We start from the raw sequence: 21931 nt of genomic DNA on the forward strand, positions 1-21931 counted from the left end.
ATCAGTTTGAGAATCATGACTCTTAATTTCCTCAGTCCTCCTGGTGTGCACCCCCAGCACCTGACCTATTTTTACAACCCTCTCACCATATACCCCCAAGCCACTGTCCTGTCTATGTAACTCACTCCTCTGGGCTTGAGTTTCCCAGTTCCAAATATATGTAACAACTTTTCACAGCTCTGGAGCAGTGAGGGACATGCGCAAGTTGCCAACATAAAAATGATGAACTCATGAAGAAACAGCTGTTAACCTTTGAGGACTTTCACAGCCCTAAAGGAATCCACAGGCTTTGAACATTTGACTTTCAAGAAAATCATTCTTTATGCAAGCGGCAGGTGATTTTCACATGCGGTCTAGCATGGATCATGGTTGCATTGTCTTGTTTTACATGGTGACACTTGGCATGGAAACCAGTGTTGCAATGATTTAAGTTCAGTATTGCCATACCATAATTTATTTTAGGAGGTATTTTTCCTTTGATAATTGTAGCACAGGAAAAAACAGGTGTATTTATGGAGACCAAATGTAGGATAACATGTAGACTATGTTGTGCTTGACCTACTTTATCAACTACCCAGCTGAGAGGTGCCCAGGAACGATCCATTTCAGGTCAGTTTTAAGTTTCTGGTTAGCAATCATATATGGAGAGTATTCGAAAATCAAAAGGTAATTGTATTGATTTATACCAGACAAACCAGTCAGTTTTTGCATTTCCAATGATACATCAGTCATTAACAATCATTCACAGTATTTGCTTAAAAAGTTTAAAACCATCCTGTTTTTAATTTATTTTTTAAACCAGCCTATTCATAAAAGTTAGCTTAAACAGATAACAGATCAAGAAGTCATTTATTCTCAACATCCTGAGACAATCACATGCTGAGTTCCAAAAGGACAGAGCGACAGAGGACCGAGGGAGATCGAATTCAAACCAACTGGTGATATGAATAATAACCTTCCGAGAAATGTTAACCGGTGGCTCCACAACCAAAATTAGCAACTTTTATTGGCCATCTGATGACTAGCTGATTTATAGTTAACTGACAGGGGGCGTAGTTTGAAGGTGTTGGGACAAAATACAATAGGAGAAAGGAGAAAGAGTAGGACACAAAAGGAACTGAAAATAGTTGCCGGCAAGAGGCAACAGTGTTTGCCAGGTGGAAAGTCACTGTGATCATCTTGCAACAATCTTTGTTAAGACTTTACAACAGGTTAATTTTCTAAGGTCAAATGGTTATTGTTTTTCCATCGTTTTTTGGTCCTATATTATTTAAAAACCTCAGTAGTTTTAGCTGATTTCCCCACCAATGGGCTTTTGGAATCACTAACAGTGATGTCAATGCTGGTCCTCTGGTCTGTTATTGGTTGAGTCACCGGGGGAAGACGGTACAGGAGCAGGTTCCTCTTCATCTGAATCAAACTCCACATTCTCATCCTTCACCCACTGACCACTTCTATCCTGCAGCCACCCTGCACTGTTGATGATACGGAATAAAGAATTGTAGAAAAGGAATACGGATGAATACTAAGAAAGGCTATACTGACACCTAGTGGTGTGATATACAAGTGAAGAAAGCAAATCATAAACACGGTAAAAAGCTTGACTTGAATTCATGACCAGAAAACTGTAAGCAGTACCTTTTCAACTTTAGATAATGCTCCAACTCTCGTCTTCTCTGGGCTGTTGAATGTTCAGACTCATGGGACACTGTTGGATCTGTTGTCTTCGACTCATTTTTCCTCTCAGATGGACACAATCCCTGATCAACTGTTGAAATACATAACAATGGTCCAACTAAAGAATGTATGAACATTCATGAATACACCCATGCATTGATATAACCAGGTTCCCAAGACAATCATGCAGTAGACCAGGGGCTGTCCAATCCTGCTCCTGGAGATCTATAATATCCTCCTGTACATTTTCACTCCAACCCCTGTTGAAGCAAACATGTTTCACTTTATCTAATTATTAGAATCATGTGTGTCCTATTAGGGTTTGCATGAAAAGCTACAGGTCAGTAGCTCTACAGGATCAGGGTTAGGCAGCCCTACTGTAGACAGTACCTGTTGGTGTGCTGTGGGCTGCATTGATTGAGGGTTGCTCTATTGTTTGGTGCTGAGGTGATGATGTTGTGCTGGAAGGGCTGATATTAATCTCAGAGCCTGAGTTTGCGGGCCCTTTTTCAGACTTTGTGCTGGAAATAAATATTTTAACAATTGTTTTCTGCACAGTTTGACTTTTGACAGTGAACCAGTGTAGTACACCAGTGTCTAAAATTTGTAATCACCATACCTGGTCTTTTTATGGCAACTGCTGTAGGGTGTAGTTTTCAGTAAGGCATGATGGGCAATCTTGCGTGTCTGTGTCAGAAGGGGGGCTGAACTGGAAGGTTCCTGGTAACAACAAAATCGCAAACTAATGCCTTACACTGATAGTGGCCTGTTGATTCCTTTACAAGAAAAAACTATCCAAGTTTTACCTGTCTACTGTCTTCAGCTAAAACATAGTCTTGATGCTGCCTTTTTGCTATTTCATTTTGCAGTTGTTTTTTCTGTCCATAATGCCACTTCATTCCTGAAAAATATGTCCTGTGTAAGCAAGTTCAATCTCCACAGATAGTAGTAGCCTGTTACTTAAAATTGAAAAAAATGTTGCCATCTTTCTCTCACCTTCAAGATGCCTTTTACCCTTCCGGTGTACTGTTAGCATGTCAACTGTATCAAAAACAGGACGGTAGGAGCACACAAGACAAGTGTATCTGCAAAGGAAATTGAGAATCATTGATCAATTATCACACTACACATGCATGCAGGCTTCATGGTCTAAGCATCGAGCTAACACGCCGTAATATACTCCCCACCTTCCATTTTTCAACAAGGCTGCTTCGTCTTCTGGAATAAAGTTAGATAGGAGATCTGCAACACGTCGTTTCTGGAAAGTAATCGTTTGAACACAGACCGGCAAGTTAGACTTCCCAGCTAGGTAAATAGCTAATACTCCCTAGCTACACAGATGAACAAACAAAATATGCTGACAATTAGCTGGCTGTAGAGTAGAAAACGTTTTAAATGATTAGGCTATGTGAAAAACATTACAGTACCTTCAGAATATTCAGTTGACTTGAGTCATTGCCTTCTCGTTTGAAAGACATGTTTAGTCTCTCGGTTACAATTTATGTAGCTCTAGCACTAGCAGACTGATCGACTACAGTGAACGTGTTCATGTTTATTTCCGGGTTTTTGGAGAAAGAATTGTGGGATATGGGGTTTCATCACAGTGAGCATGCTGAGCATGAGACGAATTCCTCAATCGTTGAACTTCCTTGTTTGTTTTTAGAATAACATGAAGATTGCCATTGAGATATATAATACATGGCACCTTATTCCGTAGCCAACCGTAAAGACTTACGTTCACATTTGACGGTAACATGCTTGCGAGCAACCCTAGTTTATTGAGTGAATCAGTGAAGTACTAGTTCAGCGTGTTTAGCTGTCCGAAATCGAAATACCAAGAAGTTAGTTAGACGAATGCTAACGCGGTGCGGTATTATAGCTAGCTCTAGCTATGTGATAGAGACGAATAGTTTAGAACTATTGCTAGGCTTTTACGTTTACGTTGTTAGCTAGATTAGCTTGCTAACCTCAGTTTGCATGACAAAGCAGCTGACGGATCTTGATGGACGCAAGGGATTTGCAGAAGGCTGAAACCAACACACCATATGTTTCATGTAAAGTCTAGCTATGTCCTCCCGTGTCAATGAATGTGCTCCCCTACCTACGAGTGGACTACGGTGTTCCCGCACTAGGTCGTATGGTAGTCTGGTTAAGTCTTCTCTTTCTCCACTTCGCCAAAGACGAATTGAACATCTTGTCCAACCAGGGGAGACATTGCAAGGACTCTCCTTGAAATATGGAGTATCTGTAAGTATAAAGCCTAGTTAGCAACGCTAGTTAGTGATAGATTATTTAATTAATGTAGTTAGCTTTTGGTTGTCTTTAGTGTGCCTTGGAATTATATGGGACCTGGCATCCCACAACGTTGTAACCTTACCTGGAACTATGTTCTCTCTTACAGATGGAAGACATTAAAAGAGCAAATAGGCTTTACACCAATGACTCAATATTCTTAAAGACATCTCTGTCTATCCCAGTTTTTTTGGCACCTGACTCTTACAATGGACCAGGTTTAGCTGAGGAGAATTTAAACCAGGCAAAGGACACCATTTGCAACTCTGACCAACATTGGAAGCCAGTGAGAAACTCTGTAAAGGAGGATTGCCTTGAAGAAGAACTTTCGCCAATGGATTTCTTGAAAAGGATGGACAGTAGGATCAACCAGTCTAAGCAGGCTGCTGTCAAAAAATGTCTAGAAGGAGAAAAAAGGTAGCAATAATTGTCATTCCACATATTCTGTATTCTTAAGCATTATGGTTTGAACTGCATTTAAGAGAAGACAACAAATTAAATCATCAGACGAATATGTGCTGTGAATAGTATTAAGCTTTTCCTTGCCAAATATCAGTGACTTTATTGGGCTGTTATTTTTCTTCATCACAGATTTGCCTCTCTGGAAGCAGCTTGTGCCAGCAGAGCACCAGAACGCAGGCTCACAAGGTCCCAAAGTGCAACTTCAGCTTCCAGAATACACCAGCAAACAGTACTTGGGGCTGTGCCCCTAACTATCACCAGATGCTCCAAGAAACTAATAGACCGGGAGGACGAGATCTTTGAGTTGTGATGCCATTTCTCCCCTCTAACTATGGGACTGATGAAGCTAATACAAAGGCTCGTCAAAGGGATTGACCTCCAAGATAATCTGGCCAGACAGATTTAGAGGAGCTGTTATTCCATCAGAAGTATCACCTCTTGTTCAATGGGCTCCTTACTTGAATGTGTGTGCACGTTTTGTTGGGGTTAGGGTTAGCTGCTGTCTAAACTGGCATGTACTCCATACCAGTTAGGGCTGCACGAGTTGTAACTGGTGATAATTTGTGAGTCACGATTTTGGTATTTGTGGATTAAATGAATCATGGTATGAAGTCTGGAAGCTCAACAACGGTTTCGTGTTGTATTAAAACATTGTCTGAGCAATTATTTAGATGGAATGCAAGGTGTTGGTTCCTAACTCAAATTATGTAATCAGCTCATGACTTGAGTTTAAGTCCCTAAGTGTATCTGATTATTAGGTCAATTCATCTTGCAGGCTAAACAGAGCCTTTCTTGTGACAGGTTAGTGTTTTAAAAAGTGGGTGACATAGATAGATGGTAGTGATGCTTGTCCAAATTGTGTTGTCTTGATAACCATTTGAGACTACAAAGGGATTACTAAAACTAGTGAAGGGTTTAATGTGATGTTTCAGTACATTGACTTTGTTACTCATGTGAGGAGCAAATACATTACATTTCTGCAGTTCAGATGTTCCAGTATTATTGCACACTACCACCAATCTTAATAGATTTTGTCAGAATAAAAACATATTCATAAAATCTACAAAAAGACAGTAAATAACCAAGATTTATTGTTTAAATTGCATTGGTTTGAATGTTACAAAATAAGCCATTTTGGGATTCATATAAAAACAATCGTTATTTTTAGTTCTTCCTAAGCTGTAACATTAATTACTGATTGTACCCCACAGTATTTTGAAATAGATGTGCAACATAGTAACTGCATTTTTCTGAAGCATGACTTTTTTTAACCACCAGATGGCAATGCAGGATCTTTGTATCAATTTGTGATTAAGACTTCAATGAAAAGCATTGGTTATAGTTTGGGGATCTTTTTGGTTTTCAATGCATACAATGAATTGAAATGTATAGATGGTAATTCCATTTTTCAAATAGTGATTTTATCCCATTCAAGCATATTTTGGACTTTCCAGAAACTGGAAATCCTTTTGACCTTTGTGTTTACTATAAAAAACAGTAGACCAGTGGTCTCCAGCCCTTTTTCTGGAGAGCTATCTGCCTGTTGGTTTTGGATCCAAACACACTTATTTGACCTGATTCAACACTAGTTACCCAATCAACCAGCTAATTATTAGAATCAGGTGTGCTAGATTTGTGTTGGAGCAAAAACATGCAGGCAGCTCACCAGAAACAGGTTTGGAGACTCCTGTGTTAGACGTACCATTTAAAAATTGAAATATCATTTACTAGCAACAAATATTAAGGTCCAGATGTCTTTTTCCCATTTGTTCAGTCTTTTTTTTGGCATGATAGCACATCAGGGTCTGCTTCATGTAACACCAGTTCCAACTGTAACAGTCTTCAGTGATTTCACATCCTATCTGATCAGTCAGCCCAATGAGTTCTAAGCCAGACCTTTTTGAACACATCTCTCAGTGTCTCACACACGTTAGGCCATTGCAGGTGACTCATATTGTTCCCTCCTCTACCAGTTTGTTGAGTCCATTGCAGATCTTGATAAGGTTGGGCCTGAAGGGGCCATCTGGGTCATACAGCTTAGTCAGGAGCTCTGGGTCAGCGTAATGGTTGAACACATGGTTGATGCGGCCATGAGATTTGGCTGTGAGGTGAGTGTTGACCAGCTTCAACAGCAAGTCCCTGCATCCTGTCAAGATCTCTGACATCACGGTCTTGTCAAAGGTGAACTCCACCTACACCACAGGAAGTGATAGTCATGTAATTACCATGGGATTTCAGTATTATAACAAAATGCCCGTCTTCTCAAATTATAGCATTACTATCATCAAATTGATTGATCCTCTTAAATGGTACCTTTTGTCATTGGTTATCTAAATACTGAACTACACATGTTAAACATGAAACAAAAACTTTTTGGGGTCTTTTTACCTCATAGAAGCTAATGGCTGTCATGGCTCCTTGGTGCAACTTCTTCTTGAACTCCTGAGCCAAACCTAGTTCGCCTGCATTGAAGCGGTTGTGTCGGAACAGCACACCAATCTTCACTGCAATCTTGATCATATCTTTTATTACCTTCTGGGCCTCTGTACGATTGCCAGTATACTCTTTAGACACACGGTAGAGCTCATCCATGATCTCACTGCTGTTGTCATCAATAAACATGTTGACCATGGACTTGTTGGCCATGTGGCTGAGGATCTTCTTCTGGGCCTGCATGGCCATGTCTTTGGAGCTAAAGGACTCCATTGTCACCTGAGGAGAAAGCAGGACAGAGTTGAACAAAAATGGTTAACATTTTAAATTCCGTGCCTTGTCCAAAAACATCTGGAACATCCAGCCTGCTTTATGCACTTACTTATCCACCGTTTGTTGTTTTAGATGTTTGGGTTTAGGGTTGTTTTAAGCCCTTTAAGTACCCTTCAGCTCAGACAAAATCATTTGTTTTTCATATTAGTACAACAGACGTAAACAGCTAAAACCCACGGGAAGCACCTAGACCTGTCCCCTAAGGAGGCTGCACTCCCTATGCCTACCACTCTCCAGGGGAGAAATACGGAAAACCAACCCATGGGAAGTCATCAGTGATCATTGTATCTGTTTCATGCAAACATATACTGCTGTTATACCACACAGTCTGACAGGATTAGGGTCATTCTAGGTAGAGGCTTGACTTGGATTTGCCTATTATAGATTTATCCTAACCCATTTGAGAAAATAGTTATGTATATGGTTAACAATGCACTTCAGTGGCTTTCTTGTAGTCAGTTGGAGATTTAAGTTATCAAGAATATTATCAATGGAGGTAAATACAGAATAACTCCCATAGTTTATTGAGGTGGGATGTGTCAAATTGAGAATTAGTGAATTAAGATTAGAGTTAGTCCACTTCATTCCACATCATATAAACATTGTCAAGAGCTAACTACTAAACAACTAATTGACTTGTTGTCACCACCCTATGTAAAGTACTTCAATGTTGAAACCCCACTCAGGCCTGTGTGGACAAGTTTGTGAGGCAGACATGGCTGCATAGCTACAGCAGGTCCCTACCTGCCGTGCTGGTTGCATTGACACAGTGGTAACAGAGAATGTTAGAAACCAAGTCACTTTTTGCTATAGAAGGTTTGGAATGCACTCTTGTGCAAATGAAACCTCCTCTTTCCTTTGCGACATCATTTACAGAACATGGGCAGCAGGATTGAACTCCATTTAAGTGTCATTTGGGTGTACACAACATGTGTTTTATCTACTTTTTAAACAGCTGCAGGTGTGTTTCTGTATTTGGTTAAAAAGCGATAATCTAGACTTTTCACTGAAATTATGCACACACTCATAGCACTTAAAGCAAATTGCCAGGTGTTGAGCAGTGTGATCCATATATATATATATATATATATATATATATATATATATATATATATATATATATATATATATATATATATATATATATATATATATATATATATATATATATATATATAATGTGCTTAATAGATAGTAAGTGTAGCACTGCATTGCTTGCATTCACCCAGTGTCAGTTACAACATCCATGTTATTCAAACACTAATCTTGCATAAGACATCCCATTACGCCTTCTAATACATGCATATCCATTAATTCTGAACCAGTGTCATATTTCTAATGGTGTGCTTCAATAGAAAGCTTAATCTCTGTGGGGAATTAGTGAACATTCATTAGATTCATTTCCCTCAACTGTGATAATGAAAGTGGAGCAGCATGATAGTTATTTCAAAATGGCTCTAAATCTCATTTCTATGCTCCAAAAGCCTACTGTGAATTGATGAGAGATGTGTGCCCCCATCAGGAAATACATTCACTCCAGAAATATGGAGGCAGAGCTGGAAACAGTCTACTGTGGTTGTGTTTAAACTCTCTGCATGAGAGTCAATTGTTCAAAATACTACTATTACATTAAGCCACTTTTTAACTAATGGAAATGCCAACCAACAATGGAATAGGAATATGGTTAATGTGTGTTTTTAAGAGTTTATGTACAGGTGATCTAGCTATAATAACCTGGTGCAGAAAACTATTTTGGAAGAGTTCAGACCTGTTATACTGCTAACTTCAAAACAATTGTTCACAATTGAAAGAGACAACTCTTTAGGTGGTGTGTTAATGTATGACTAGTCACAACTCAAACCAGACCCATACTAAATGGACTGAAACTAAATACTCCTTTGGAGATGAATTAACCAGAAATTAATCACATCAGTATTTTGTAACTTTCGCTTTCATCTACAGGTTGTTTGGATGCAAGAGAGTCCCATTGATAGACACTCCAATCGAGAGTGCTGATTGGTGGATTAAGTACAAGCAGGCAGGCATTAAAGATAAACATTAAGTATTCCAGCATTCCACAGACAACGGCAGTGTGTAGCCAGGGGCTGGGTGTATGTGTTTGTATCTGTTTGTGTGTATGTACTGTCTGTATGTATTTATGGATGTATACATGGATGTATGTCTGTGTGTATAGGTAAAGCCAGTGGTGACTCCCTTAGGTTGGCCTTCTCACATGGGTAACACTGTTATTAAGAGGCACCAGGTCCTTGCTTGTACAGGCTTCTTAAACATTAGCCCCAATAGGCTTACGTGTGTCGTTGCTTGTCTGGACTTGGGGGCACTGAGACCCGAGTGAGACACGTTATTCTATTCGCAGTCTTTTTCAAAATTGAGAATAATCAAAATGTAATACATAGAATGTGTAACTTTTAAAACTTTGTAGAGTAAATAATGGAAACAGTCCATGTTCTTTGCGACATCTTGGAGTTATCTCTGTCAGATAAGTAAACAAAAGTGTTCCCAAGGTATATATTTTTAAACATTCCACGTGGGCCTCATCAATGGTTTCCCATAGTAGATCAAAAAGGGATGTGTAGCACTGTGGTCACTCACAAAGGAGGTACACTGAGACTGTTGATGAATGTTTACTGGCTTCCTAAGATGCCCTAGTTAGTGCATGTGCCAGTGCATCATCAGTGTACTGATGAACTCATCAATTGATTATGGTTTTAATTGTTTTAAACCTATACCTTATAGTACTGTGTAGTAGTACCATAGTAACAATTACATTTGTAATAGGGTGTTCAAGACTCACAGACTTTTGTTGGTTCAAAAGGGAAACGAAACTGACAGCAGTTGGGTTTGCACTGAGGAGTCATCACAGACTCACAACTTGTTTTTTACATCCCTACCATCTGTTGAACGCTGTTGTGTCATAATATTTCTTTCACTTCACAGGCTTGGACACTCAGTCAAAGTAGGCCAGTTAAAGGAGGGAACATCTACTGCTCCACGTTGCGTAATATTTAACAGGCACTGACAGTACTGTATGTTCAGCTTTATGGTCATAAGGACATACACTTTGGTGCTGCCTTTCTGTTACACCATCTGAATGAACAATGTCTTTCCTACCCAAGTTTTAGATGAGAAAGATGAGAGGAAAATTGAACATTATCAAACATTATCCATTTTGCCAAATTGATTTTGATTTGACCACCTTCCTGCTTACTTTTTTGCCTGGGTGTAAATCACAAAACATGTTCAAATAACTTGTTCAATCACAGAATTATGTACAATACAAATATTAATTGCACAGTTTAGTTGTAGCTAGGTTGCTATTAGATAAAAAACATTGAGAGCACCCTTACCTGAGTCTGTCAGTGAGTGTGGTACCCCCTCCCTCCTCTGTGTCAGTTTTTGCTCTCTACACGTGGATCAAGTTGTCAACATAGAGAATACATTTATCGGTACACCTTCATTTTACAAGGCGAAAACAAAAGAAAATCAGTTGTGCCGTCTTTCTATCTGCTTGTGCTCACCAGTCTCAAGATCATTTTCAGTTGTACTTCCTTGAGGAACTAAATTGCTATGACACACCCCTTAGTCTCTGTCTCTTTCTTTCTCCTCTCTCTCTCTCTCTCTTACACTCGTTATCTATCTCCTATCTCTTTTGTATGTGACTCAAATATGCTAATTCTAACTTGTCTTGTTATTCTTGAAATGACAATACTCTTCAGTAATCTATATTTTCCTCCTTTTCTTGCTTTCCAACTCTTTTTCTTTTGCTTAGTCTCTCTCTCTCTCTTTCTATCTCTCTCTCTTTTTCTATCTGCTGACAGCGTACCTTTGCAGGTCCTAACAAGTGAAAACCCTAGAAAGAATTTTGCAATAATCCAGTGATGCAGTCATTTGAAAGGGGAGCGGCTTAGTCCTTTTTGTGTTCACCTTGTGGAATGTGGCTCCTGTCAGCACTGAACACCAGCACACTCCACTTTCCCGCAATGTGTAACCTTACAAAACATAACCAACATGTTAATTTTAAACTTCACACCTCTTTATCTTGCGCGCTCTCTCACTCTTCCATTCTCATTTCTCTCTCCTAACTCCCACTAGCCTCATAGGAAATCATACACAGGATCCATTCATCCTAAACTTCATGGAATAAACTGCTTACATTTATGGTATTGTTATGACCTATGTAACTGGAGTGCTGAAATGGATTGGAGTGGTGTAATAGAAGGAGGCCAGTTCCAAGCTACTACCTCCTCACCTTTATGTGATATCCTTGTTTGCTCTGGTTGCCATAGAATTTATCACTCCTCCAGTGTTTTCTTACCTCATTTGGATGTTACATTTGTAAAACAAAAAACAAATAGACTGATATTGTCCAGAGATGGCAATTTGGAAACACATATGGTCTCACTGCAGAGTTAAGATGAAGTAAACATTATTAAAGCTGTATAAAGAGAATCAAAGAGCACACTGACAAGTCATGAATGAACTGATTCAAATGGGTTGGGCCAGTCCCTGATTCAAAAACAATCTGTTTATCCATCGGTGTATCTCAACGACAACCAGCTGGACCAAAGGGCAATCAACAGAGGCTCAACCCCTTAAAGGGATCTGTCCAATCGTGCTGTAGTCTAAAGAGTGTGATTGTTTTCAAATGTTAGGGTGAGAGGTCAAATCAAGGCCCAACTGGACTGAAGGGAGTGCCAGAGCGGATACCAGCCCACAGTGAGTGGAATGGAGATTTTGAGACTTACATCATTGTGTTTCTTTTTAAAAGTGTTTTTTACTTACATCCCTTTGTAAGAAATAAACTGAGTTGAGATGTAGTAAACTGTTCAACTGAAAAATGGGGCCTGCCACCATGGCAACAGACAGGAAGCAGTGCTTAAGCGGTTTCCTGATGGCTTCCGCTTTATCTTGTAATGACATCTTACACAGAAATGTCTGTGACAGTTAAATGTGTGTGCATGAGTGCATGTGTTTTGTGAGCTTGTATGTGAGTTTTTGTCCAGAAAAAAAAACGTTACCTTTTCCACCTGTATTACAACAAGCCCCATTTGAACAACTTCCTTGTTGAGATAAATTCTTAGAGGAAAGCGAGAATCACAATTTTAATGTTAATTTACTGACTTCAGTGTGTTAGAGATAATATAGCCGAGACTGATAATTCTTTTGGAGTGAAAATAGTTTTTTTTCTGAGCACACATTATAGTTCTGCTACATGTGTTATTTGATAGGTGGGCGGGTGGCATATAGAAAGACAAGTCATATTAACTCAAAAGAGATCAAGGAATTAATCTTATCGCCCCACATTTGACTGCGAGTCATTTTCCTCATTGCTTTGGTTGAAGGTGTATCACATGCAACTCTTCCTTCATTTTTGTGGTTCTTCCATTGCTTCTATAATCATTTGATTGTGTTTACAGTTTTTTATGTCTTGAAAACTTGGATAACTTGTTTTCTGTAAAGAAGAATAGGAACAACAAAAAAATGCAGAGTCATGTTTTAGTGACTGTACATCACATTTTTATAGTTAAAATATATACTAACATAAAGGTAAGTGGAAAAACAAAATTATTGAGAAAATCATGCTAAATATCCGTCATTACAAATAATCAATCTATATGCATTTCTATTCAGATGTTCTAAAATCGATGTTCATGCAAATAAAATACAACTTCTCGTCATATCACCCTGTGTACCAATCTGAGTGTGCAGTCTATTTTAATTGAAGAAAAAGAGACTTATATCACTCTCCAGAACATTGTTATGATTCCTTTGTTGTAACATGGTCATAATAACGGAACAAATGTACATTACAAGTCTGTTTTCTCTTGACTATATGAGTGACAACATGTAAAACGTTACACTTGAAGAACTGAAGTTGGGATTAAAAATGTATAACTTTTTTTGTCTGTTTCAAAAGCATTTGAAAATGTACCTCTTTTCCGCATTCATTATCTATTCACAATTACTGATACTCGAGGCTTGGAGCCCAACAAGCCTCTGAGATGAAAGTGTTACAAATCCGGTTTAGGTGAACTTTGGGAGAAAATAATTTCTCGATATAGCGTCAATAATAGCTAAATTCCACTTCCACTCACTTTGGACCTAGTTTAGTATAAATGGCACAGGGGAGCATAAACATTGATGAAGAAGCAAGACACAGTGACTAACAAGGAAAAAGGAAGTACCATGAGTAGAATGGGGATTTTTGGGGTGGTGTTGAATAAAGGCCATTGAGATAAAACACTGGCTCTGCTGTTCTAGGTTTCTCCCAGGTTTTACAGGCCACTTTTGCCATGCTGTTCTCCCCGACTCTCATGTAGGAGAGACAGGGGCATTGAGACCACCTATACGCTACCTATGTATGTCTTTGATAGGATATGGTCTCACTGGCTAATTGTGTGTGTAACTAAATGGCATGGCCGGAGTATGTTGTTTTGGCATTTCATGTTGCTATACTCTTCCCTGTCCTGACATGGAACATATATTGGGGCATCGCACAACATATCCTTTCCTCGCCTCACTCCTCACCCCACCATCATTTTCCCTATAGGCATGACTTGAACACTCTGGCGGCTCTTACAGTATGCAGCAGGAAGTGCTACGCAAGGGCAGGTTGGTGGGTAGCTTGGCATACTGCTGCCGGAAGCTGTTTCTCTTGTTCAACACAGGGGCTGCATTCTCTGGCTTTCCCACTAGGGGTGCACTTTCCTGCACAGCATTGACTTGGGGTGCCTCAGGCTTAGCCCCTTTGTTGTTCTTAGTCTTTTTGGCTTTCTCCTTCTCCTGGGGCTCAGCTGAAACAGAGGGGGCCTCAGTGTTGCCTTCTCGCTGGGGTAAGGTTTCTGCAGGCATATCGGTCGGTGTGGGCTTTCTCTCCGCCTGCTCCTCATTGGGGATGTTGAGGTTGGAGGTGGAGCGCTTGGTGTTAGTGCAGGTGGAGCTGTTAGCACACATACACAGTAAGGCTTAAACAATAGGGGGATGCTGCATCTGTCTACTATAGAAAGGTTGCTAACATGGAGGTTTCCAACTCCAGTCTAACTGTAGTCTCCCCTTCTTTTCACTCCTCCCCCTTTCCTTTCCTCTGCTCACCCTTCCTCCCCTCCTCTTCCCCACTCACCCATGTGAGCTCCTGTCCTCTGAGTCTTTCTGTTCACTGCTGTAGCGCAGTTCTGCTGGGGTCTTGAACGAGAGGTCTTTTTTCCCTTTCAGCCAATAGGTTTTCATTTGGCCTTTACCCTGGGTTTAAGCAAAATCTATTATTGACTTACTGCTATCATTTACTTTCTGTAATGCCAGTGTATGTTTGTTGATACAAAAAGGAGTATTATGAAACAAAATGCTATTGTGGTTTGTAGTTTTTTTCTTCAGTGTCAGTTGGCCCAGCATTTTTAAATATAAAAACTGACCTTGACAAATATCTTGCCCCTCTCCTCGATTATATAAGGCTCGTGCTCCAGATGATCTTTGGCGGTCTGGCTGATATGTATTTGCATACCCTTTACACAGAAATAGTCAAACGTTAAAGACTAACAGACAGTAAAACATTAAGTCAGTCGTTACCATATAGCTAAGCCACAAAATAAACTAAAACAGGTGGTCAGATGAGTGAGCGGTTAGGGAATCGGGCTATTAATCAGAAGGTTGCCGGTTCAATTCCCGGTCGTGCAAAAGAAGTTGTGTCCATGGCCAATGCACTTCACCCTACTTGCCTCGGGGTGAATGGGCCTGTACTTACTTTAAGTTACTCTGGATAAGAATGGATAAATGACTAAATGTAAATGTGAAAACATATTGGAGCTTGTGGTAACATTCCTTACCACCCCATTGCTCTCCATACGAGAGGCAGTGTTCACTGTGTCTCCAAACATACAGTAGCGAGGCATCTTTAGTCCTACCACCCCAGCAACCACCATGCCTGAGTGAATACCTACAACACATAATCAAACAAAGTTACCAATTTAATTTCTCCATCTGCAAAAAAGCTATACCTTGAACATAATTTGATAGATTTTTACCAGGGTCAGAAGGACCATACTGTAAATTCGGAATGCCTAATGTGTATATTAGTATATTAGTGTTGGTATCAATATAAATTGGCACTTTCGAAGTAAGATGTCTTTTCAATGGAAAATCTGTTTATTTCGATGTCCAGCTTGTCTTGCTATTGAGTATCTTTGTACTCACCGACTCGGATCTGAATGTTGTCCCCAGTGGAGGGGTCTTTGAGGTGGTCGATAGAGCTCAGCATGTCCAAGGCCATGTCACATATATGGTGGGCATGGAATGTGGTCTTGTTGGGCACACCTGCTACCACCATGTAGGCGTCTCGGATCGTCTCCACCTGGTAAGATTAAGTTTGGTTCAGACTCGCTGCTGAATAAAACGTAATTTTCTACATCAGTGTAACCACACAACGGTTTAGAGTGGGGACCTTGGATTTGACAGTCAGCATAGAAATGCAATGCAATGTTAATCTAGTGGGTTTCCGGGACAAAATTAAGGCCCCAAAAAATAATGGAAAAAGTATTGTGGATGTTGCTATCATTACACATTTATTGATTCCAAGTCTTAAAAAAAATAATATATTTGATATTTTAAAGATCAGAACCCTTGAATACAATAGAACATTTCTTGAATTTTGATTAGAGGTTGTTAAAGAGTACCACCACAAATCTATTTAGGGCACATAAGCCATTATCCCCTTTTTGAGACTGAAATTGACAATTTCAGAACAGGACATAACATCTATAGGACCATATTATGGGAATAACAGTCGTGATTGTTTTCACCTTGTACACGTTGTGTTTCTCACTAAGCGTGTCAAAGACGATGTAGATCTCATTGAGCATGTCCACCACCTGCATGGGCGTAATGTGGATGCAGATTTCATTGAACTTCACCACGTCGCTGAACAGGATGGTTACATCTGGGAAAACCTGGCGAGAAAAGGCAGGAACAGTCACTTTCAAGAGTTTTCAGCAGTTTACCGTAACAGTTTAATGGGTATTTTTGGATCTAATGAAGTGAAAGCCATAATACATTTGGAATATAGGAGAGATTTACAAAAAGGACTGAAGTAATAGCATGCTCTTTGTGAAATATACATATAATATATTTTTAAGATAAAGCCTGAATCATTTCAGGGTTCATTGGCACTAATAGCAACCAAGAAAATACACCAAATTACAAAACACTTTTCTGAAGTTTTTGAAAGAAAAGCAGTTGGTTTGCATCCATGTAGCTCGACATGTGCCATTATCTGTCTGTTACCTGACAGGTCTCCAGGGCAGTGATGCCCTTCCTGAGACGGTCGGCCACAGCCTTTGGGATCATAGCATAAAGCAGGGAATCCCCCCTCTTTTTCTCCTCGTCCAGCTTCTTGATGATTTCCATCAGCTGGGCATACTTCTGCTGCTCCTGTAGTTGTACGCAAGGTTGAGAGAGACTCAGGAATGTACAATATTCCTCAGCTTCTTTAGGTCTAAGCTTTTCATCTTATTCATGTGGCAAAACATTCTTTTCATGCACTGTATCTGTACATGCAATGTAAGAGCCTATAGTAGTGTCAGCATCATATTTATACAAACAGTATTGTGCAACCCCTAAAGGGACATGAGCAAAAAAAGCAGATAACTTGAATTATTATTAATTTATTATTTATAAAATGTTTTTTTTTTTTTTTTTCATTGTAGCTAGTCATCGTTGTATCAAGATCTCACAAGACAGTTTCACGTGTGTAAGACAAGGGCATTTTCTAATGGAAAATAGGTGGAACGCGCACGGAATGGTACCAGTAAAATAAATAACCTGCTGTTCCTGTTACAAGAAGAAATATGTTACCTGATCCAGAGCCAACTGCAGTTCAGCCGACTGCTGCGTACCAGCTAAGATGAGCTCTCTGCTCGAGTCATGGAGGTTTAAGTCGTTCACATATACCCCCATTTTAATCATGTCCTCCACGGTTTCTATGCTGCATGAATTAAGGGGAGTAAGAGGACAAGGCACCAGAAAAGGAGAATAGATCAATAGAATACAGTAGTGTGGGGAGGTAAGACAGTGTTGAAGTGACACAGGTTTGTGTAACAGGTTTTTTTTAACAGCATTCTAAGATTGACTGAAATTCAGTTCTTGATTCATGTAATTGTAATATATGTATATATATACTTGTTTTATTAAATATTGTGAAGGATCTTACATGGGGGTGGAAAGGAAGATGAGAGAGTCCCACTGAGGGACATACTTCATCTGACCCTTCAAGTGGAGGGGCTTCTTCGGGGGTTCCCTCATATCCTCAAAGATGGTTTCACTGCACTTCCCTGGACATGATATTGATCAAAACCTGTGTGTGATTGACATCTGAATGATTGAAGTGTTTTTTTGAATACAGAATAGATTCTCACCAGTGACAGTCTGGAAGGCCAGGAGCTCAATGTCCTCGCCTCCAGAGTTGGCGGAGCTGTTGTATTGAGTTAGGGCACCACTGTACTCCTGGTCCGTTCCCTTCATATCCTCCACTGACTTCACATCTAACGGTGGTAGGGATGAATGACTGAATAAATGAGGAAAGAAAGGCTTCGAGAGGGGAAGTGAATCGATGTGTGAGTGAGTGATTGAGTGAGTGAGTGAGTGAGCAAGCGAGTGAGTTATGACTGAGTGAAGGAGTTAGTTGCGAGTGCCTGAGTGAGTCCACGGCATCATGAGTGAATATGCAACTGATATGCAAGCAAATGTGTGAGAGCACCGATACAACATTGATTTTGTAATTGTAATTGTTATTGATAACTTTATCCATCATCTTCTCATAGACATCTTAAATGTGTTGTAAGTCAGTTGAGTGAATGGTTGGTATGGAAAAACAACGGTTGAGGTACTCCCCTTTCTTTTCGGCTGCCTGTGTGCAAAGTCGGAGTAGGGCATGCACCCTTGCCAACTCGGTACCTCTCTCTTCCTCTCGATTCACTTTCTCGCACTCCTCTTTCTCCTCAGGCTCCTCCTTACTCAGTTTTGGGATGTTGACCTTCTGTTTGCTCTCTACCACAGCTTTGGAGAGCAGCTCAAACACATTGTTCAAGTGGGTATAGATCTAAGGGAGCAGAAACAGTGACAGAAAACAGAAATACTTAATATGAAGGTGCAATTCAAAACGACCATGTAACTACATAGCATTACCTACAGTAACACATGCTGGATGGGTGTAGAGGTACAATATATTACAGTGAAACTTGATATGGAGGAAGTACGGCTTTCCATGGCCAAGTGGATGCTAACTTTGGTCTTGTTTAGGTAATTACATGGAAAATGTAATTTCCTTTACTTCTAGACTTACATTTTCCCAGCTAAACTCCAACATGGGTCGCACCAGGGTGAACTCCTCGTTGACCTTCTTGCCCTGCAGATCGGAGAAGACCTCCTTTAGGCCATCGCCGATGCGATACATGGTCATGTCCCGTCGGAAGATGACACTAAAGGGGAACATGTCGAAGAATATGCCCCTCTTCATTGGGAGCTTCTCATAGCCAGGGGCTGTCTTCTGTTGAGGCATGCGGTGCTTGAAAGCAGCATTGTCAAAGTTCATCTTATAGATCTGTGGGTGGATAAAGTACAGGCGATGGTAACTGCAACAGTACAGCTGTGAGGCATTAGAGTTAATCCAGTGGTAGTTTGACAATGGAGCTGAATGTATCACTTCAGAAGTGTTGCGTTTGTGTCAAACTACAGGTCATTCCAGATTTGCTGGTCAATGCAAACCTAAAACCTGGATAAATCCTGTCCAGTCACAATGACCACGCACCATTGGCCTGGCAAAAATACTCCTTTCCTAATCAATATTATTATTAAACTTTATTACAGGCTCCAGGCCCTATAGCAAGACATACACCATAAAAAAGAACAGATACATAAACGCATACAAACATACTCTTATTCATGAGACTTTTAAAAGGCACCCATACTGAGCTACACCTGGGACTGGTGAGCATCATTATAACACAGTTTTGTGATTCATCAAGTCGAGACATGAACGTGACCATCAGGAAAGTGTAGCTTCTGATCTTCCTTGGTCCTACATTTCAATACAACACTCTTTTTTGCATTGTACTGTACGTCAAACTCGACTCCATACTCTGAGCTTATATCCAACAGCTGCTGGAAACCAACAGTGCTGGGGGACATCATAGCCAAATCGTCTGCGTACATCCGATGGTTTAACAGAGTGTTCCCCATCAGACAACCTGTCTTACACTTCCCCAACTGCTTCGACAGGTTGTCCAAGACCATGTATAGGTTGAACAGGGCTGGAGACAGAAGTCCCCCCTGCCATACCCCATTGCCTACACTGAAGGATGAGGATGGGCTGTTTCCCCATTTGACCTTGGTTAGTATACCAGTAAGCCAGGAACCGTATGATGCATCCAGGCACACCCCTAAGCATGAGTTTAGTAAAAAGCTTATGGTGATTTACTCTGTCAAATGCCTTAGAAGCATCAATAAACCTTAGAAGCATTGTAGAGCCCTGCCTTCTGTAGGATTCAACAGCTTCTTTCAAGGCATAGATACATAGATCTGTACTGTGCTTAGACTTAAAACCAAATTGATTTTCTGTGGTGCAAATGAACTCACTCAGTCTATCTAGTACAATTTTTTCTAACACATTTGAAAGAATGCTGGCCAAAGCGATGGGTCTATAATTGTCCAAACTCCCTATTTTACCTGCCTTGTCCTTAATTACTGGCACCAATATGACTGTCAGCATGGTGTCTGGCAGTATGCCATGTGTCATCAGCCCTGTGAGGCAGATGGACAGCAGTGCTGCTACTCTGGGACTGGTTAACTTGAGATGCTCTGCAGTGATTTTATCCTTGCTACTGGCTTTGTTATCAGCTAGTTGCTCTAAAGCATGATAAACCTCGTTGGGAGTAAAATGAATCACTTCCTCATTTAACTTGCCCACACAATAGGGCTCACTTTTGATACAATTAAACAGAGCTGCATAGTGCTGCCTCCACTGCTCTGCTATATTGTCTGCACTAGATACACCTTCAATGTGGCATGGCAGTACTGTTTTGGCCCTATTTGTGGCTTTAACCTCTTTCCAAAACTCAGTGATATTGTTACCAAGCAAGTTTTCAGCCATAGAATGAGCTCCCCAACAAAGCGCACTGCATATTTATATCTAGCATTAGTAAGCTTCTTGTGTTCTAAGTCTGGCCCCTGTCTGGGTCTACCAGCTGTAACCCAGGTCCTATAAGCCGCCTTAGCGGCTCCTTGGTGGTCTGCTACATACTCGTTCCAACCAGGTTTGGTATTCTTAGCCTTTGTGGGGTGAGAGTGTAGATGTCTACTACTGGCTTGATGTATGGCACTCACTATACTATTGTACATTTCACACAGGTCATTACAGTGAGTGACATCATCACAGTTCATATTTGAGCATAAAATAGCATCCATGGGTAGCTGTACTTCCCTCAAGAGAACATCTGAATCCTTACCACATATGTCATTTTCTCAGTCTCCTCTTTTGACAGGATTTCCACTTCAATGTCTGTGTTGTAGAACTGTCGTCCCACTTGGGAGAGCTGGCCTGTGTCAGTAGAGGAGGAACAATCATCATGAGAAACCTGGTGGCTCAGTTCAAAATCTCAACCGTATACCAAGGGTATCCACTGTCACATACCTTTGACAAATTGGGTGAACCCTTTGCGAGTGCTGCGGTAGTGCAGTGTGAGGCTAGTCTCACACTCCTCCTCCACACAGAAGCTAGGAGGCTGCACCTTGGGGAAGGAGAAGCGGAAGTACTCGTGCAGGTTGTCCAGTTCATTGATGAAGTCACGCACATTACGCCCCAGCACCTGCCACAGATAGGAAATTATATATTCAGACATCTTTCGTATTGGCTGGGATGCAATGTACTTCAAATACCAATCAGGAAGTTTAATATTTGTGCATTTGTCTGACATGAGAGTCTTGTATAAAATATTGAATTAACCCTTAATCCAAAATGTGTAATTTTTCATAGATTGCTATTAATTCCGAAGGTTGCATGTCCACCTTCAGAATCCTCTCATAGCCATAGTTGCCGATCCTCTTCACCATGTAGACACCAAAGGCATACATCAGCTCGTCGTGGGTTTTTCCCAGTACCTCGCCAGCTGCCTTGGCTAACCGTAGGATGAGGTTGTCACTGTAAAAAATATATATAAAAATCTACATCACAATAGGCACAGCTTTCTATATTGCGTTAACATCCAAGTTTACAACTCAAAATATATTTATTTTCATGTTAAAGCAAAAGAAAGTGGGTTTGAGATTTGAAAGTTTGAAAAAAGTAACCAACATCATGGTGATTAATGTGAAGGAGCATGACGGTGACCGTACTTGTACATCTGATGGCGGACAAACTTCAGATGGGGTATTTCTGCTCTGGCCTCAATCAGTCTCCATACATCCTCCCCATAAGACTCATTGATGTAATCATTTACTGCTTCCAAGTACAGGCCGTACATCTTAAGGGGGTTAGGGACCTCCATTTTGATGCCTTTGTTAACTGCTCAACTGAAATATTGAAGGACGAGAAGATAATGACAAAGTGGGTGGTTAATTATAACATTTAGGTGAACATAGTTTTTGTTATTTGAATTATAGTCTATTAAACCCATATCCGGGTCTGTGGGACACATATTCCATGTTATTACAATACAGTATTTCCAAATAT

At 40.3% G+C, this 21931-nt stretch overlaps 4 protein-coding genes across 4 annotated transcripts; 1 reads left to right on the forward strand and 3 right to left on the reverse strand.

Annotated features, from left to right (window-relative positions):
* Positions 1-651: 651 nt before the first annotated feature.
* Positions 652-3291, reverse strand: scnm1 (sodium channel modifier 1). The gene is made up of 8 exons (XM_084709448.1): positions 3105-3291; positions 2865-2935; positions 2674-2762; positions 2484-2578; positions 2297-2397; positions 2068-2198; positions 1639-1768; positions 652-1475 (listed from the first exon to the last, which is right to left on the reverse strand). Exons 1-8 carry the CDS (start codon positions 3153-3155, stop codon positions 1337-1339), a joined length of 807 nt encoding a protein of 268 aa, XP_084565574.1. The 5' UTR covers positions 3156-3291; the 3' UTR covers positions 652-1336.
* Positions 3292-3302: 11 nt separating this feature from the next.
* lysmd1 (LysM, putative peptidoglycan-binding, domain containing 1) lies at positions 3303-5108 on the forward strand. Its single transcript, XM_084709460.1, has 3 exons — positions 3303-3924; positions 4079-4386; positions 4561-5108. Exons 1-3 carry the CDS (start codon positions 3745-3747, stop codon positions 4739-4741), a joined length of 669 nt encoding a protein of 222 aa, XP_084565586.1. The 5' UTR covers positions 3303-3744; the 3' UTR covers positions 4742-5108.
* Positions 5109-5357: 249 nt separating this feature from the next.
* Positions 5358-10955, reverse strand: tnfaip8l2b (tumor necrosis factor, alpha-induced protein 8-like 2b). Its single transcript, XM_084709470.1, has 3 exons — positions 10566-10955; positions 6820-7143; positions 5358-6623 (listed from the first exon to the last, which is right to left on the reverse strand). Exons 2-3 carry the CDS (start codon positions 7135-7137, stop codon positions 6381-6383), a joined length of 561 nt encoding a protein of 186 aa, XP_084565596.1. The 5' UTR covers positions 7138-7143; positions 10566-10955; the 3' UTR covers positions 5358-6380.
* A 2839-nt stretch (positions 10956-13794) lies between these two features.
* LOC146301160 (soluble guanylate cyclase 88E-like) lies at positions 13795-21722 on the reverse strand. The gene is made up of 16 exons (XM_084670615.1): positions 21595-21722; positions 21268-21400; positions 20894-21068; positions 20709-20800; positions 18548-18805; positions 18160-18304; positions 17622-17747; positions 17417-17537; positions 17062-17191; positions 16492-16638; positions 16011-16157; positions 15406-15562; positions 15039-15148; positions 14628-14717; positions 14339-14457; positions 13795-14158 (listed from the first exon to the last, which is right to left on the reverse strand). The coding sequence occupies exons 1-16, from the start codon at positions 21720-21722 to the stop codon at positions 13795-13797; spliced, it is 2442 nt and encodes an 813-aa protein (XP_084526741.1).
* Positions 21723-21931: the final 209 nt, after the last annotated feature.

The sequence above is a fragment of the Hypomesus nipponensis genome, chromosome 2 (assembly GCF_054491055.1).
Source record: "Hypomesus nipponensis isolate SF chromosome 2, ASM5449105v1, whole genome shotgun sequence".
NCBI lineage: Eukaryota > Metazoa > Chordata > Actinopteri > Osmeriformes > Osmeridae > Hypomesus > Hypomesus nipponensis.

Excerpts from the sequence above, each read along its gene's own strand:
- scnm1 (XM_084709448.1), bottom strand. The coding sequence starts at position 3,155 with ATGTCTTTCAAACGAGAAGGCAATGACTCAAGTCAACTGAATATTCTG. Across the intron at positions 2,398-2,483 it reads TAGCTGAAGACAGTAGACAG|GAACCTTCCAGTTCAGCCCC; the intron begins GTAAAACTTGGA and ends TGTTGTTACCAG. Across the intron at positions 2,199-2,296 it reads AGTTGCCATAAAAAGACCAG|CACAAAGTCTGAAAAAGGGC; the intron begins GTATGGTGATTA and ends ATTTATTTCCAG.
- lysmd1 (XM_084709460.1), top strand. The coding sequence starts at position 3,745 with ATGTCCTCCCGTGTCAATGAATGTGCTCCCCTACCTACGAGTGGACTA. Across the intron at positions 3,925-4,078 it reads CCTTGAAATATGGAGTATCT|ATGGAAGACATTAAAAGAGC; the intron begins GTAAGTATAAAG and ends TCTCTCTTACAG. Across the intron at positions 4,387-4,560 it reads TGTCTAGAAGGAGAAAAAAG|ATTTGCCTCTCTGGAAGCAG; the intron begins GTAGCAATAATT and ends TCTTCATCACAG.
- tnfaip8l2b (XM_084709470.1), bottom strand. The coding sequence starts at position 7,137 with ATGGAGTCCTTTAGCTCCAAAGACATGGCCATGCAGGCCCAGAAGAAG. Across the intron at positions 6,624-6,819 it reads CAGCCATTAGCTTCTATGAG|GTGGAGTTCACCTTTGACAA; the intron begins GTAAAAAGACCC and ends CCTGTGGTGTAG.
- LOC146301160 (XM_084670615.1), bottom strand. The coding sequence starts at position 21,722 with ATGTACGGCCTGTACTTGGAAGCAGTAAATGATTACATCAATGAGTCT. Across the intron at positions 17,192-17,416 it reads ATCTTCCTTTCCACCCCCAT|CATAGAAACCGTGGAGGACA; the intron begins GTAAGATCCTTC and ends TAATTCATGCAG. Across the intron at positions 16,158-16,491 it reads CTGCCCTGGAGACCTGTCAG|GTTTTCCCAGATGTAACCAT; the intron begins GTAACAGACAGA and ends TTTTCTCGCCAG.